At 34.2% G+C, this 14790-nt stretch overlaps 1 protein-coding gene across 3 annotated transcripts in view; it reads left to right on the top strand.

Moving 5' to 3' along the window:
* Positions 1–14790, top strand: part of PKL (chromatin remodeling factor CHD3 (PICKLE)) — a 72432-nt gene that overhangs the window by 11668 nt on the left and 45974 nt on the right. For all 3 annotated transcript variants that reach the window (XM_086454939.1, XM_086454938.1, XM_086454940.1), the window contains exons 6-12: positions 1112–1359; positions 1466–1561; positions 1710–1846; positions 1941–2156; positions 2235–2342; positions 4905–4955; positions 8435–8534. In XM_086454939.1, the coding sequence (XP_086311065.1) occupies positions 1112–1359; positions 1466–1561; positions 1710–1846; positions 1941–2156; positions 2235–2342; positions 4905–4955; positions 8435–8534 (956 nt within the window). The remainder of the gene's footprint in view (positions 1–1111; positions 1360–1465; positions 1562–1709; positions 1847–1940; positions 2157–2234; positions 2343–4904; positions 4956–8434; positions 8535–14790) is intronic.

Genomic DNA, 14790 nt, shown 5'->3' with positions numbered 1-14790 from the left:
ACTAGAAGAAAAGGAGAAGAGGAACATCTACACAGATGTTATGATTAATATTGTCAATATTGTGTTATATTACTCAAAATATATGTTGATGGTTAGGCTTTTTTAAGTATTGTAGCACGTATAGTTATGCATGAATATATGTTATAATGTATATAACTATTCAATAGTGTGTGTTTTTGTTAAAAGTATGTTGAACACTTAGAATAAATGTCTAATGCATGATGTCCACATTATTTACATATTGTTTACCTTTGTTTTTCATATATTTTTATTTCCTCTCCCCCCCCCTCAAAATTTCCTCTTACCTTTTAAACCCGTACTTTGACTTGGTCACTCTGTCAAGATTGAGTATGCATACTGCTACATTCTTGGTCGAGATGTTTTCCTTGACATCAGATCGGTTTTTAAGTTACACAGGTGACAGAAGAGCTGTAAAATATAACGAAAGAGTCACCGTTCTTGTACCATCATTGATTCTAGGACTTATAGTGGGAGTCATCTTTATGGTGCTTGTGGCCATGGTTGTGGATGTAAGAGAGATTGGAGTGTGCACGCTATGGGAAAGACATCTATACTTTAGAGAATTGATGAGTTTTTGATGGCTATCTCTTGTCAATGCCCAAACTACTTTTCATGATTTTTTTTTTCCTACACTCCCAACTAGGTTCTTATGAGGTTCCACTCGCATCTACAAGAAGCTTAGAAGTATCATTTCCATTACTCCTTATGCATGTCTTTCATCTCCTTGATCCATTTGGATTATTGATTCAGCTTACCATTGAATGACTACAAGTTTCACTTCGACCATTACTTGTTTTATCTATATGATGGTGACATTGTTGGGGGAACACTTAGGTACTAAGCTATTGCATATATAAATCATGGCATATATTGCATTTAGTGGTGAATCCTGACCCACTGTACTTGATGCATGTCTTGATGAGTGCCATTTTGGGTCTTATACTCATGAGACTCCCTATTATTGTTGTTATGGTGTTAGCTTTGTATCATCTGACTGGTGTTCTTTGGTTACCCTGTTCATCAAATCAGTGATCCGAATATCTTCTATGAGAATATTATTCATTTGTAATCATGAGTGAAATTCTTACAGGGGGAATGGTAATGAGAGGGAGTATCTTGTGAAATGGAAAGATCTTGGTTATGATGAATGTTACTGGGAACTTGAATCAGATATTTCTGCGTTTCAACCGGAAATTGAAAAGTTCAATAGAATTCAATCTAGGTCACGTAAATCATCTTCCACTAAGCATAAGAGTGCTATTCGTGATGCAAAGGAATCAAAAAAGAAGCAGAAAGAATTTCAACATTGCGAACATACCCCTGATTTTCTTTCTGGAGGTACATGCTTTTCCAGAACATCTCTCTCCCATTCTTTTGTTGTATATCTGGCTAAGTGTTGTTGATTTGATCTTAAATATTTACTAAAGCTTTGGTTTCATTGAAGGCTCACTGCATCCATATCAGCTTGAAGGGTTGAACTTTTTACGCTTTGCTTGGTCCAAACAGACACACGTGATTCTTGCAGATGAGATGGGTCTTGGTGAGTTTTTTATTTTATTTTACAATGACAGGTTTTTCTTTTTCATTTTTTTGGATGGGTTTAAGTGTGAAGGTGGGGTTTTGAGCCCAGATCTGTGTATCTTGGTGGTTAGTGTAATGCACTGGCTGAAGCTTGCGGTTGAATGCAGGGAAAACTATACAGAGCATTGCTTTACTGGCATCTTTATTTGAAGAAAATATCTCTCCCCATTTAGTTGTCGCACCACTTTCAACATTACGCAATTGGGAACGTGAATTTGCCACCTGGGCGCCTCAAATGAATGTTGTATGTGAATGAACTTCTCAACTTGACCATATGAAACATTTTATAGAAACATATTTTTTCACCATTTTTTCTCAGTGAAAGTAATTTGCTGCAGGTAATGTATGTTGGATCATCCCAAGCTCGTGCAGTTATTAGGGAATATGAATTTTTCTTTCCCAAAGGTGAATTTAAGAAGCACAAGAAAAAGAAGGCCGGTCAATTTGTCAGTGAAAGCAAGCAAGACAGAATAAAATTTGATGTCCTTCTAACATCATATGAAATGATTAACCTAGATTCAGCATCTTTGAAACCAATAAAGTGGGAGTGTATGGTAATTTTCATTGGTCTATTGAATGCATTCCTAGTCCCCACAATGTGTAGATTAATTCTTTGATATATCTTTGTGCAGATTGTCGATGAAGGTCATCGCCTCAAAAATAAGGATTCAAAATTATTTATTTCATTGAAGCAATATTCCAGTAATCATCGTGTGCTTTTAACTGGAACTCCTCTTCAGGTTGGTTTCCTTTCAATTTTAAGTCTTCCTATATGGTAGAAAGAACTGCATTTCCTCGTTCACCTCTTTTTTGTTGTGTGTATAAACCTCTACCAATCATACAACCTATTTTTTAATAGTATTCCTCTTATTTACATGGGTTTTTCGTGCTGGTTACATTGCAGATCATTTATTGATAGTAACATGGATGGTCTGTTTACTGTATATGCAAATAACGTAGTAACTTCATAATCTTAGGTAATTGTGATGACGTCTTGCACTTGGTGTTACCCACTTGCATCCAATAACGGGAAGTTTTATTCCAAGAGGGTTCCACAATGACCAAGTCATTCTTATTATTATTTTTATTGAATAAAAAGGATTTATTAAAAGCAAGATTTCAGAAAAGATTACAGCAAGGTTTAAAAAGTCGCAGGGTATACTTGAGATGGTTTACAAGCCAGGTTTAAACTGGTTGCAACATCCAGTTACATAAAGTTTTAGTACAATGGAGTTCCACAACGTTCGTATCATTATTATTATTATTATTGTTATTGTTATTGTTGATAAATAGTTTTCATAACTTGAGGTATGAGCGACTATTTTTACTAAAATGCTAAATTCTTTTTAAAGTTATTATAAATTTCTAAAACTGATTTCATCTTTGAAATATAAAGATAAAGAAATGAACATAATAGCTAATCTTTTTTTATGCCTCATGCGTTACTCTTTCGAGCTTAAAACCTAATATTTATGCACATTTCTTGTTGTTGTTGATAAGTAAAGTATTTAATTATGAGTGGAGATAAATAAAAAGATACTTGCAAGGTTTAAAAGTTGTGACGTGAACTTGAGGTTGTTTACCAGTATGCGTAGTAACCAAAGTTCGGAGTCGAGAATATCTGGCAGGGGGTCAGTTAGTTTAATTTGAGAAAGTTTCAGAACAAAATTTGGAAAAAATTAAAAAGTGATGTTTTTAATGAATAAATTAGGTGCATTCCAGAGTTAGGGTTTTGATATATGGAGAGATGTAGGGGTAGGCTGATTCAATTGGTCATAATTTTTGTAGATTCAATCACTTGTCGATTAATTTGGAGAACCGTCCATTACTGTGATTAATAAATTAGGCAACCCGTTATCCTCTGAATTTTTCTTAATAATTGGAACAATTGGAGAATTTTGTGGCAGTGCTTGTATGAGTTGTTGTGTAAGCCAATACTCAATTTTAGTTTGAAGCATATATCATAATGAGTTTCTAAGAAAATAGAAAAAATGAGTAACTTGAGCTAATTGCAATTCTTATAATTTACCTTATTAAATTATCAAGCCAAACACCTGATACGAATGCACTGCCAACATGGTTCAACCCACAAATAAGCGTAAATCATATATCTTACAGTGTATATGAAATATTTTAATAACAATTCATAGTCAAGTATCTAAATAGCTATTAGCTAATTAGTAAAATAGTTAGTAAATAACTGCAATTCGAAAACTCTGTAGCAAAATCCATATCCCATTCCCATATGATTATCAACAATTCAACAAGCTATAATAGCCTATAGTTGGCGAATTTTTTTTCTCCACCTCACCGCTCTCAACTTTAGGGTCATCCGTAGATTAATCATAGTATCTAACTGATCTATCATCTTCTCCACCACCCATTTTTCCTTATCATCCACCAATTGCGTTGGTGCTTTTGTTATCTTGCAAAGCTAAAAAAGTAAACAATAAACAAGTTGTAGGAATTGGTGTCTTTGCTAATTAGGATGTTGATTTTCAACACTCTCTTCCTGCTGAATGATGTGCCAATACATTGGCCGATTTGTTGACCAATATGGTGTATACTAATACCATGAAGCTATCATTACCATTGCCCATCATAACAAACTCCATATGGTTTCTTCCTAAGGAAATTGGAAAAGTAGTAAGCAATCTTGACTGAACCGAGTGAAGAGGATTCATTTTTAGTAATCCGGTCAAGGACTATATGGTATTGACGTGGATAAATCTGTTATATTTTGTGAATATTCTTTAGTTTTGGTCATTTAATTCCTTTATTAATGATTTGTATTCTTGATTAATGATTTCTAACCAAATTTCATTTGGCATCTTCATTATTCTTGACGATTGGTTTCAAAGGAACTTCAGAATATTGATCTCTATTGGATGATCTGTTTGTACTGTAAGATTGAAGCTTAATCAGATTCAGATTCAAAATAATTTTAGTAGTGTTGCTATTAAGTTCTTGTTGTTTTTTGCCTTGTTTTTTTTTTCGTTTCTTTTCTTCTCTTTGTATTGGGTGGGTCTTCTCGACCCCTTTGTTTCTTTCTTTTCAATAAAATAATCTTTATCGATAAAAAAAAAAAAAAAAAAAAAAAAAGTTCTATGGCCTAGTTATTAATTTGGTTTTAGTTTTTTCTATTTAGTTTTTATTTCTATTTTTGAATATCAGGTGCAGGTCATAGTCATACATTTCTTCTTCATGTTTGTATGCAGTACTAACTTAATTGCATTTTACTTTCACATTTCTTATTTGTTTTGGAAATTTATTAACGCAATCAGGCTTGATACATTTTTCAGAACAACCTGGATGAGCTGTTCATGCTCATGCATTTCCTTGATGCTGGAAAGGTCAGTATATTACGCTTTAATGCAAGCTATCAATTAAGAAAGCAAGTTACTTTTCGAGAACATGTAATCATTATTGAAAATTGAAAAGAAGAAGACAGAGAAAGGTAGAAGTCAGGCAAGAATGGTTCATCCCATTTATTCTACACACCATTTTTATGAAATACACACCATGAGAGCTTTGGTTAAGCTATCATTTGCTTGATCTTCAAATTGGACATGTGGGATACGCATGGTTTCAAAACTTGTCAGAGACCGAGACGTATCGCCCGAGTTGTCTCGGTATCTCCCAGCAACGAGACGGACAAGTCAATGTATCGGATGAGATTTAAAACTGATGTTCATTTTTCTCATTGTTGAATGAGACGTCTCAAACGTATCGGAAAAATTGTCCGAGACGACTTGGTCTTGTTCACGGACAAGACGCGATGTCAAAACAAGTTTTAAAACCATGGGAATACGTATCTTTTTTCTTATATCATCTCCAATGAACTGACAATCCATGTCTATTTGTTTGGACTCTCGTGGAAAACAAGATTACTGATAATGAATATTGATGCTTGATTATCACATAACTTATTATAGGCTTCTCATCAAAACAAAACTCATGCATACGAGTCTTCAACCACATCAACTCACATACAGTATTAGCCATTTGTCTATATTCCGCTTCAGTACTTGACCTAGCTTCCACACTCTGTTCTTGCTTCATGTAACCAAACTACCACCAGTAAATTTGTAGTATCCAATAGTATATGCATAAGAGAAAGGAACAATATCAAGGTTTCCTTGTGGATGATATGCTAGACTTTTCCAGAGGCAACATTTAGATATCTCAGAATTCTACATATTGCGTCTCAATGACACTGTTTGGGATTTTCCATGAACTAACTAACAGCTCCCACAACAAATGAGATGTTAGGTCAAATGAAAAATTAGTCGTCTGTACTCCATTTTATTTACAAATGCATTATTGTCTTCGGTATCCCAATGTACTTTCGATTGCATTGGAGTATCTGCAGGCCTGGCTTCAAGCATCCCTATCTCATGAAGAAGGTCAATAACATATTTCCTTTGAGAAAGAATTACACCTTGCTGTCCACAAGTCACTTTATCCCCAAAAAATACCTTAGCTACCCCAATCTTTGTGTGATAGTGTTGCTTCAAACATTGCTTAGTTGCTTCAATCCCATGAACATCACTACAGAAGATGATTATATCATCCACATACAATTAGCAACACTATACCTGATATGCTCTGAATAATAAAAATTAAGTGGTCTGTATGGCTTATACAATATCTAAAATCCATTACTACTAGGTTAAATTTCTCAAACTAGGCACAAGCCTTCTGTTTGAGACCATAAATTGATTTATTTCGTCTTTACATTTTTCAAATCTCCCCAAAAGTTAAACCCCAGTAGTTGCTCCATATAAGATTCTTCATTCAAATCACCATAGAAAGGCATTCTTGATATAAAGTTGATATAAATATCACTATTTGCTCACCACTACTGATATAAGAACATGAACCTGATTTAACCGATCCAAATGAGAGGTCTTGAAGTAATTTACTCCATGGGTCTGTGTATAGCCCTTGACCACCTATTGTGCCTTTAATTGATTAATAGTACCATTAGGTTGATACTTCTAGCAAAAAAATCCACTTGTAGTTCCTCTTCCATTCCTTTCTTGCATGTTAGATGGGAAAGTGCGTTCTACTTCTAACAGGTTTTGAGAATAGATACATAGAATGGGACAACGTAAACTAGCAATACAAAGAACTGAGTTGGTCAAACGAAACAAATTGATCGATTTGATGTTTAGTACTAGAGCATTTACCTTTTTGTGCAACAATAGGTAGATCTAATGGAAAGAACTGATTGCTAGGAACACGATATGGGCCCCAAACATCTGAAGTAACTTAAGCCAAAAATTCCATTAAAGATGAGACACACTAGAATGGAGAGCAGTACTGGTAGTCATTGGTTGTCCTATAAGATAGTATAATCCATTCAATTCATGCTTGCCAGTTGTCCTCTTTGTTTGGAGATCCTGAAAGACATGGATAAAAGTTGTGGGACATTTTAATGATTTTGTTAGCTGACTAACAGGCAGAATGTTCATAAGAAATTTAGGTACGTGTACCACAGATGAAAGAAACATAAAAGGATTTGCATGAGCATTATCTTGTCCCAAAACATTAGAGTAGGGGCGATCCATAATAATAGCAGATGAATGATGAACAATAAGATGCAAAGATGAAAAGGTTTTAGAATTACATGTCATATGAGTGGATGCAACAGAATCTATTACCCAAGATGAGAATGACTAGGAAGCAATAAATGTAGTGGTACCTGATGTGTGTTATGGTAGCAATAGCATTGGAAGAGGTTGAAGGTTGCTGAACAGAAAGCTGTTCTTGCTTCATTAACTTGCTATACACCTGACGAGACAACCATTGTATCACCTCCCAGGGAGAAAATAACAGGTTGTTCAAAAATTTTAGTTTGTAGAGTACAACAGTAGAGGTTTGATTGGCCCATACATGCTTCCCAACTCTTATCAGAACTATGGTGGGAGCAACTACAATGTGTGCATAGATGGTTACTGTGACTTCTACCATGAGCTCCTCCTGAATTTCGATCATATTCACGGGAATAACTACTGTGACCACGTCCTCCACTAGGAAATGAGATACTGTTACTAGATTACAAGGAAACTAGAGCAGAGGCATCCATAGTTAGTCATGTAGGTAGCGGACTAATAAGGTATAATAAACACGTAGCAATAATGAAAAAGATGTATTCAAAGATGAGATACTATTGCTCCCTAATGGATTGATAATCTGGATGGGGCCCTAATAGAAACTTAGCAACCTGAAGCTCTTCACTGCCGGACCTCTAAATCTAAGAGGCTGATGCATATTCAACTCTTCTAACATACCTTTAAGAAATTTAAAATATTCACAAAGATTTTTCTCTCCTTGCTGAAAATTAAAAGATCCATGGGAGTATATGTCATGTATGGTATTTCAAATACCCTTTGTAGTCTGCTGAAACATTACAATTGCACTAATATGTGCTCCATTCTTTTCATCACTTTTTATACTACGCTGAATTCTCTTCTGGTGCGTCATTCATTAAAATATCGAAAGGATGGCACCCAAAGAAGATAATTAGGGCTATTCAACTTAATTGATGTACCTTGTAAGCTTGTTCTATCGCAAGAAGTTTGAACACATCTTTGATTCACTGGAAGAAGAAGATAGAGAAGGGGAGAAGTCAAACAAGAATGCTTTGACCCCTCTATTCTTCATATATGATATGTAAAATATTGAAAATTCACCATCTTCCCCTTATTATTTACCCACGGTTCTCCTCAAGTACATGCCATTTATTATAGTGTATTTAAATTCATGGTTTTACCCAAATTTAAACTATGGTTTTCTAATGTAAGTATTTATTGATATGCGCATGCAGTTTGGAAGTTTGGAGGAGTTTCAAGAGGAGTTCAAAGACATCAATCAAGAGGAGCAGATTGCAAGGCTTCATAAAATGCTGGCCCCACATCTTCTTAGGAGTATGTATCTGACTCTTTTAATCCAATATGTTTGCTTTAATCTCTTTCTTTTATTTTTCTCGAAATGATATAAATGACATGTTTCGTTTTGCATTCATAATGGTCAAAGTTACATTTAAACTTCACTTATGAATTATTTATAATGCTTCAAGTTACATTTTATAAGCATTTTTTATTTGGATTCCATTTTATCTTCATTTTGCTTCTTTGTATTACTCTGATGCACAAATATATTTTCTAGTAAGAGTGGATATGAACGCACTAGAAGACATGACATGACTTTAGATATAATGGCTGGAGGGTAGGATCTGTTTGATGTAAATGAAGTTTTGGCTGCTTTGTAGTTTATAGATGGTGATATAGTTCCGGAGCGGATATGCTTATGTAGTCTTCTTCAAAGTTTGTCGAATCTATCAATGATGACATTGAGAATATTATGGAGTTCCATGGAAGGTGAAGGTGATATGAGGGATCAAATTCCATGTACACTGATTGGAAATATTGTCACTTTAGGAGAATTTGGTGGGAAGTGTTTTCAATGTTGTAGCACAGGCGCAGGTGTCAGTTAGCTTAGTTGGTAAACTTTTTGGGTGTGATACCATAGACTTGGGTTCAAATCTTGCCAGCACCGAGTTACTGAACTCATTAAAAACAGGCTTACCAATAAAAAGAATGTTGTAGCTAAGGTATTGGTTAAGAGGTTATAGGCGGTGATTAATAAAATTGTGGGAGCAAATTGGGGTTACTTATCAAATGAAGTCAAATCTTAGATGGGGTGCTTATAGACAAATCTTCCCATATGCTTTTGTAGTATGTTTAGAAGCATAGCAAATCTAAGAAGGATTTTGAGATAATGTTTGGCCTTTGAATAATTTGAGCAAAGTACTTTATTTGGCATTGGGTAGGTGGAAGGGGACATCATTGATAATTGTCTTAGAGTTTTGTAGTGTAAAAGAGGTAATCCTTCTTTTTATATATCTGGTCGTATAAATGGAACCTATCTATTTTTATTCCTTTTTGGACAATATGGGTGAAGATGGAAAGAGGATTTGTATGTTGGAAGAACTTTTTATCATTAAGGGCCAGTATGATAACACTGTCAAGTTTTGCTATCAGATTCTATGACTGGAAACAGCTGGACAAACCAGCTGAAAAAAGTTAGAGCTGTGAAAAGCTTGTTTGACAAAGTCCTGTAAAAGTGTTGTGTTGTCTATCAAAATCTGGTAATTACTGTTTGAAACAGCTGTTGGATTCTGTTTTACTCTAGTAAAATGATCTAACTGCCCTTAATGTTTAATAATGTACTACATTGCACCCAAATAAACATAATGACCTCAATACTAAAACAATTCTACTAACATATAAAAATTTAATAATTTTTAATTAAAAAATTTAAATAATAATTAATTAATGGTAATACATTAATTATAATGATTAAAATTCAACAATTTCTAACAAAATTTTGGCAGCATATCCCCCAAAAAAACTGACCTAATTTTTTTTTAACCTGATAAAACATTACCTGAATAATTCCAACAAATGATATTTCAACCGATGCACATGCACAATATTATCCAAATGACATCACAAAATAAATATCCACTTGTTTAACACACAAGTATCAACAAAACCATATATCCTTCCATGATACACACAACCATATAAAAGTATATCCATAATACAATACATAACATAACCTAAATAACATTACAATCATAAAAAATGTAATAAGAAGGCATATGATCAGAGCCATACATATTATGCAACCCACCAATCTATAGATAATGTATTTATCTTTATTTTTTTTTTTTCTTGAAGCATTTTTTTTCAATAGTTCATCATCAAAATGACCCCTTTCAATTTCATCTGCCCAAAGAAAAGAACTTGCATGTCGTTGTAATGCAAATAATGGACGTATGTTATAACTAAATAAACAGATATTACCTGTTCTTTTATTAAATGATACCTATAAGAATACCTACCAAGGTGGATACCTATAAAAATACACTCGTTATCTTTGGTTGTAGCTATCACCAAACTCATTACTCGGCCACATGAACCACGTAGAGTAGTATAATGTGCCATCCTTTCACCAGTACTAATGAATATTAAAAAAAGAAAATAGATCGCAGACATATAATTCAATAATAGTAGTCATGAAATATAATGAATAAAATATTGTCAACACTTGTCAATGATTGCCATTGAAGATGGCATCGCCTATTGCATCCCTCGGTCTTTTGATGCTTTGTTGGTTCCGACAACCTATTGATGGGGGAGCTAGATACTCCCAACTATTAGCCTCTTCTTCCATGAGTTGCTCCTTGAAAATGACAAAATTTTCATACGGTCTGCTTTATTATAAAATTGTGCAATGCCATACAAACAACAACAATATTTCATTGTTTGTCCAATGTATATGCATCAACTTCAATATTGACCACTTTGCCTTCAAAACCTCAAAACTTCGATCGACCATGTTTTGGAGTGAAGTATGTAGATGGTTAATATTTCTTTTCGACCATTTGCCCTTGACCTCATATACTCTTGTAGATGATATTGGATGTCGTGATAATGTGAGAGATAACCATCCATGAATGAGTACCTATCATACATCAACAATGTTGTTAAATAGCATATGTGATCAACTCATGCTATTCACATATGCAATTTTGCACATTGCATATGCTGCAAGAAAAAAAAAAGTTGAAAAGAAAATGTAGAAAAACATGCCATCGCACAAATCACATATACCATCGCACACATTGCATATGCCATCGCATATTGGCAGATAGCATAATTTGGAGTTTGCGATTGTAGCATATGCGAATATTTGACAACACTGTCTACCAAATAATATTTACCAATAAAATAAAAAACAATCAGAATTTATTAATTCTAATATAATAACTAAACCTATACAATTGGGAATCTTTCATATACAGACTTGGTGGAGGGTGTGGAAAATTTAAACTAGGACTATTAATTGTATCAATGAAGACATGCGAATCATTTACTGATCTTTCCCAGCTAACCACTACATGAGTGAACATGTTAAATGAAGATGTGGCATAACGTTTTGTGTTGGGTCCTTGTGTTTTTGATATCACACTTGTTCTTCTATTGGGACAAAAACATTAATGTGTGCCCATAAATCGCTTCAATACAATCCTAGATCTATTTAAGTACATTAATTTCACCACAATAATGAAAACAAACATTTGTAAAGTATATGTATAATAATATACCTTAAAATAGGGCAAAAACTTCAATTGGTACGAATGTGCAATGAGACTATATTACGTTTGATGGGTACAATTAAGGACATTAATAAGTTCACAACGACCATCATAACTATGTTGAAATACTTGCTAATCGTTTGAAGTGAATGTTCAAATCGATTTGCAAGTAGTCTTTGCCCCTGGTTGTGAACTAGCGTCAATAGGAATATCTTTACTTCTTGTATTGTAACATACCATTCCATATGTAATAGACCTCGCTCTTCCTAAGTGTTGCACATATTGTTAAATATGTGTCTTGTCGTTCTAAATAATTAGTGACACATCATGACATCACCATTGAGTGAATCCCACACAAAGTGACCCCCCCGTGTACCGACCATTACTACGCGACTCCCTACATAAGAAATTATCATAATAAGAGTAGGAACCCCGATATCATTAAGTTCACCACACTTGGATCGAGGGTATTTGTTTCCTTGACTGAATCGACAATATTGGTGGTATCACCATCTAAATCCATATAACCTGTATTTGAATTCATATTAGGGGTTATTGCTTCGAAGATTTTTTGTTTAGATGGGAGCTTCTTAATAGTGGGTGATTTTGTTCTAGGTCGGGGGTATTGTTTTTCTCATTTTTTTTGCGTTTTGTTGTTTTTTCGTTTGTGTTTCTTCTTTGAAGACTTCTTGTCATTTTTCAATATTTTTTTTGGTAATTTAGTAAACCCCACTGCAAAACCCTTTTGCAAAATGTAAGATGTGGTCAACCCCCTTGACTTTCATTGACCTGGTCAAATCGTTAACAAAAACAATAATCATTAACAAAGATGGTGAAATGTCAGAAATACCCTTGTGTGTTTGAAATTACGAAAATGTCTTTTGATTAAAGCAACTCAAATGTGTTTGATCTAATCGTTCTAAACACAATAACCTTGAAAATCCTAATCAATTTCAACCAATTTGCCATCGATGTAAACTTAACTTTGTTATTTTGAAGCTTAATCTCATTGTTTCCAACCATTTCTCATCATTTTCAACTCAATTTCATATTTTTCAACTTAATATCAATGTGTTCATCCCAATCTCATCGTTTTCATATTTTCCCAAAGGCATTCTTTGACCCAATGCTTAGAATCTCCACATGAAAAACATTGAAACAAAAAAACTAGAGAAAAATTAAAAAATCGAGAGAAAATATGAAACAATGAAGAAAATTGAAAATCAAGTTAGTAATACCCCTTCATGTAAATATATATGTTAGTTCTACCCCCCTGTGCAGTCAAGAACACAAACTCTTGTTTTTTTTTCAAAGAAACTATGCCTTTGTTAAAAGAGCTCACATGAGAGTTGAAACCTAAACCCATCCCATGAAACATGAGATTTTTAACTTGTTTAACCAAATTCTATCCCAAAATCGAAATCGGATTCAGAGATGTTAATGATAGGATTTCAAAGTAATGGGTTTAAAGAATAGAACCCCAATACTCTTGAGAACATTCCAATAATAATAAATACAAACCCTAACTAGTGAGATATGGTAAAGCCTCAACTTCATCTTCTTCATGGGTTTAAGAAGATGAAGTTGGGTTTTATTTTAATCCATAGGTGTGAAATATTTCAATCCAACGGTTGAAATTTGATTTAATTTATTATGTTTTAGACTAAAACAATGACATTTTGGTAATTTAAATGCTACAAGGGTAGTTTGGGTATTCAGACTGTAGATTGTGAACAAAACAAACGTTAGTAACGATTTAACCGGGTCAATGAAAGTCTAGGTAGGTAGACCACATCTTATATTTCGTAAGGGGTTAGACCTAATTTTACCTATTTCGCAGGGGGTTCTACTAGAATGCCCAAAAATTTTGGTTATCAAAAAGAAATTATCACAGTATACAACCATTTGTCACCATCCACCACACATTAAAAAAATATATAATGAATCATAATCAACCTAAAAAGCATAATAATATCAAACATAGAACCCTGCTCATAACATATAAATGAAAATGGAATCAAGTATGAGAATTAAACAAAATGTAGCCATTGTATCATGCATTCTATTGGTGCCATAACTATTAGACATAAGAAAATGTATCTTGCACATTATTGTTGCCATATCCAGAAAATGTATATTGCACCTTGTTAGTTTAGAACAAGAGCATTACTGGCCTAAGATTAAATAGACACGTTCACAGAAACAGTAAAAGAACATTATTGCCTAGCTAGAAAATCGACCATCTTGTCTTCCAACCACTCACAGTGAATAATTACTAATCTCAACCCACAAAAGACCTCCCTAAATTCTTTGTTCTTCATAAAATCTTTAACGCAAAACAATAGAGATCATTGTTGGTGGTTACATTTGTGAGCTAGTCAGAGAGATCGGTGCAATCTTAAATACTGGATGTTATATCAAGCTTGCTAGTAGCATGCGTTTGGGTTTGAACCACATCAACAAGCCTATCCAGTGTCTGACCTAATCGCAAAATAGTAGTAATCTTCTGTCTATGGGTTCGGGGCTTTGGAGTAACTCCACCTTTACGATGAATGGGTTCAGTATGTGGGTATATTAGGGGTAGCATCATCCTAAATCTCGTCGACATCATCAAGAGTCAGGTCCAGAGGTGTTTGAGACTCAGGGAACTAGGTCTCGAGGACATAATCTATACCATCTTCGTCAAGGTCCTTCTCGTGAGCTCCTGATGTACCCGCATGTGGCATGCTATCAGATGTAGGTGACCACATTTGCTTACCATTAGCATATATGCCTCCAAAGATGAAATCCAATTCCTTTGCAAGCTTTAAAGGCTTACCTCAAAATATTGAAACCACCTTTCCCATCCTTGCTCGGATGCATCTAACTTGCTGGTGTTAGGATCACAAGTAATATCAGTATTTGAGGAAATCATCCAATGTCCCCAAATACTCTTTTGTTGATCCTATTTTTTCTTCATCTGGCCTCTATCATATTCAACACCATTTCTTTTTTTAAACTCCCTCACCAGGATTCCA

The sequence above is a fragment of the Akebia trifoliata genome, chromosome 10, assembly GCF_017979445.1.
Source record: "Akebia trifoliata isolate Shusen 1 chromosome 10, ASM1797944v1, whole genome shotgun sequence".
In the NCBI taxonomy this organism is placed as follows: domain Eukaryota; kingdom Viridiplantae; phylum Streptophyta; class Magnoliopsida; order Ranunculales; family Lardizabalaceae; genus Akebia; species Akebia trifoliata.
This window is presented reverse-complemented; position numbering and strand designations above follow the sequence as displayed.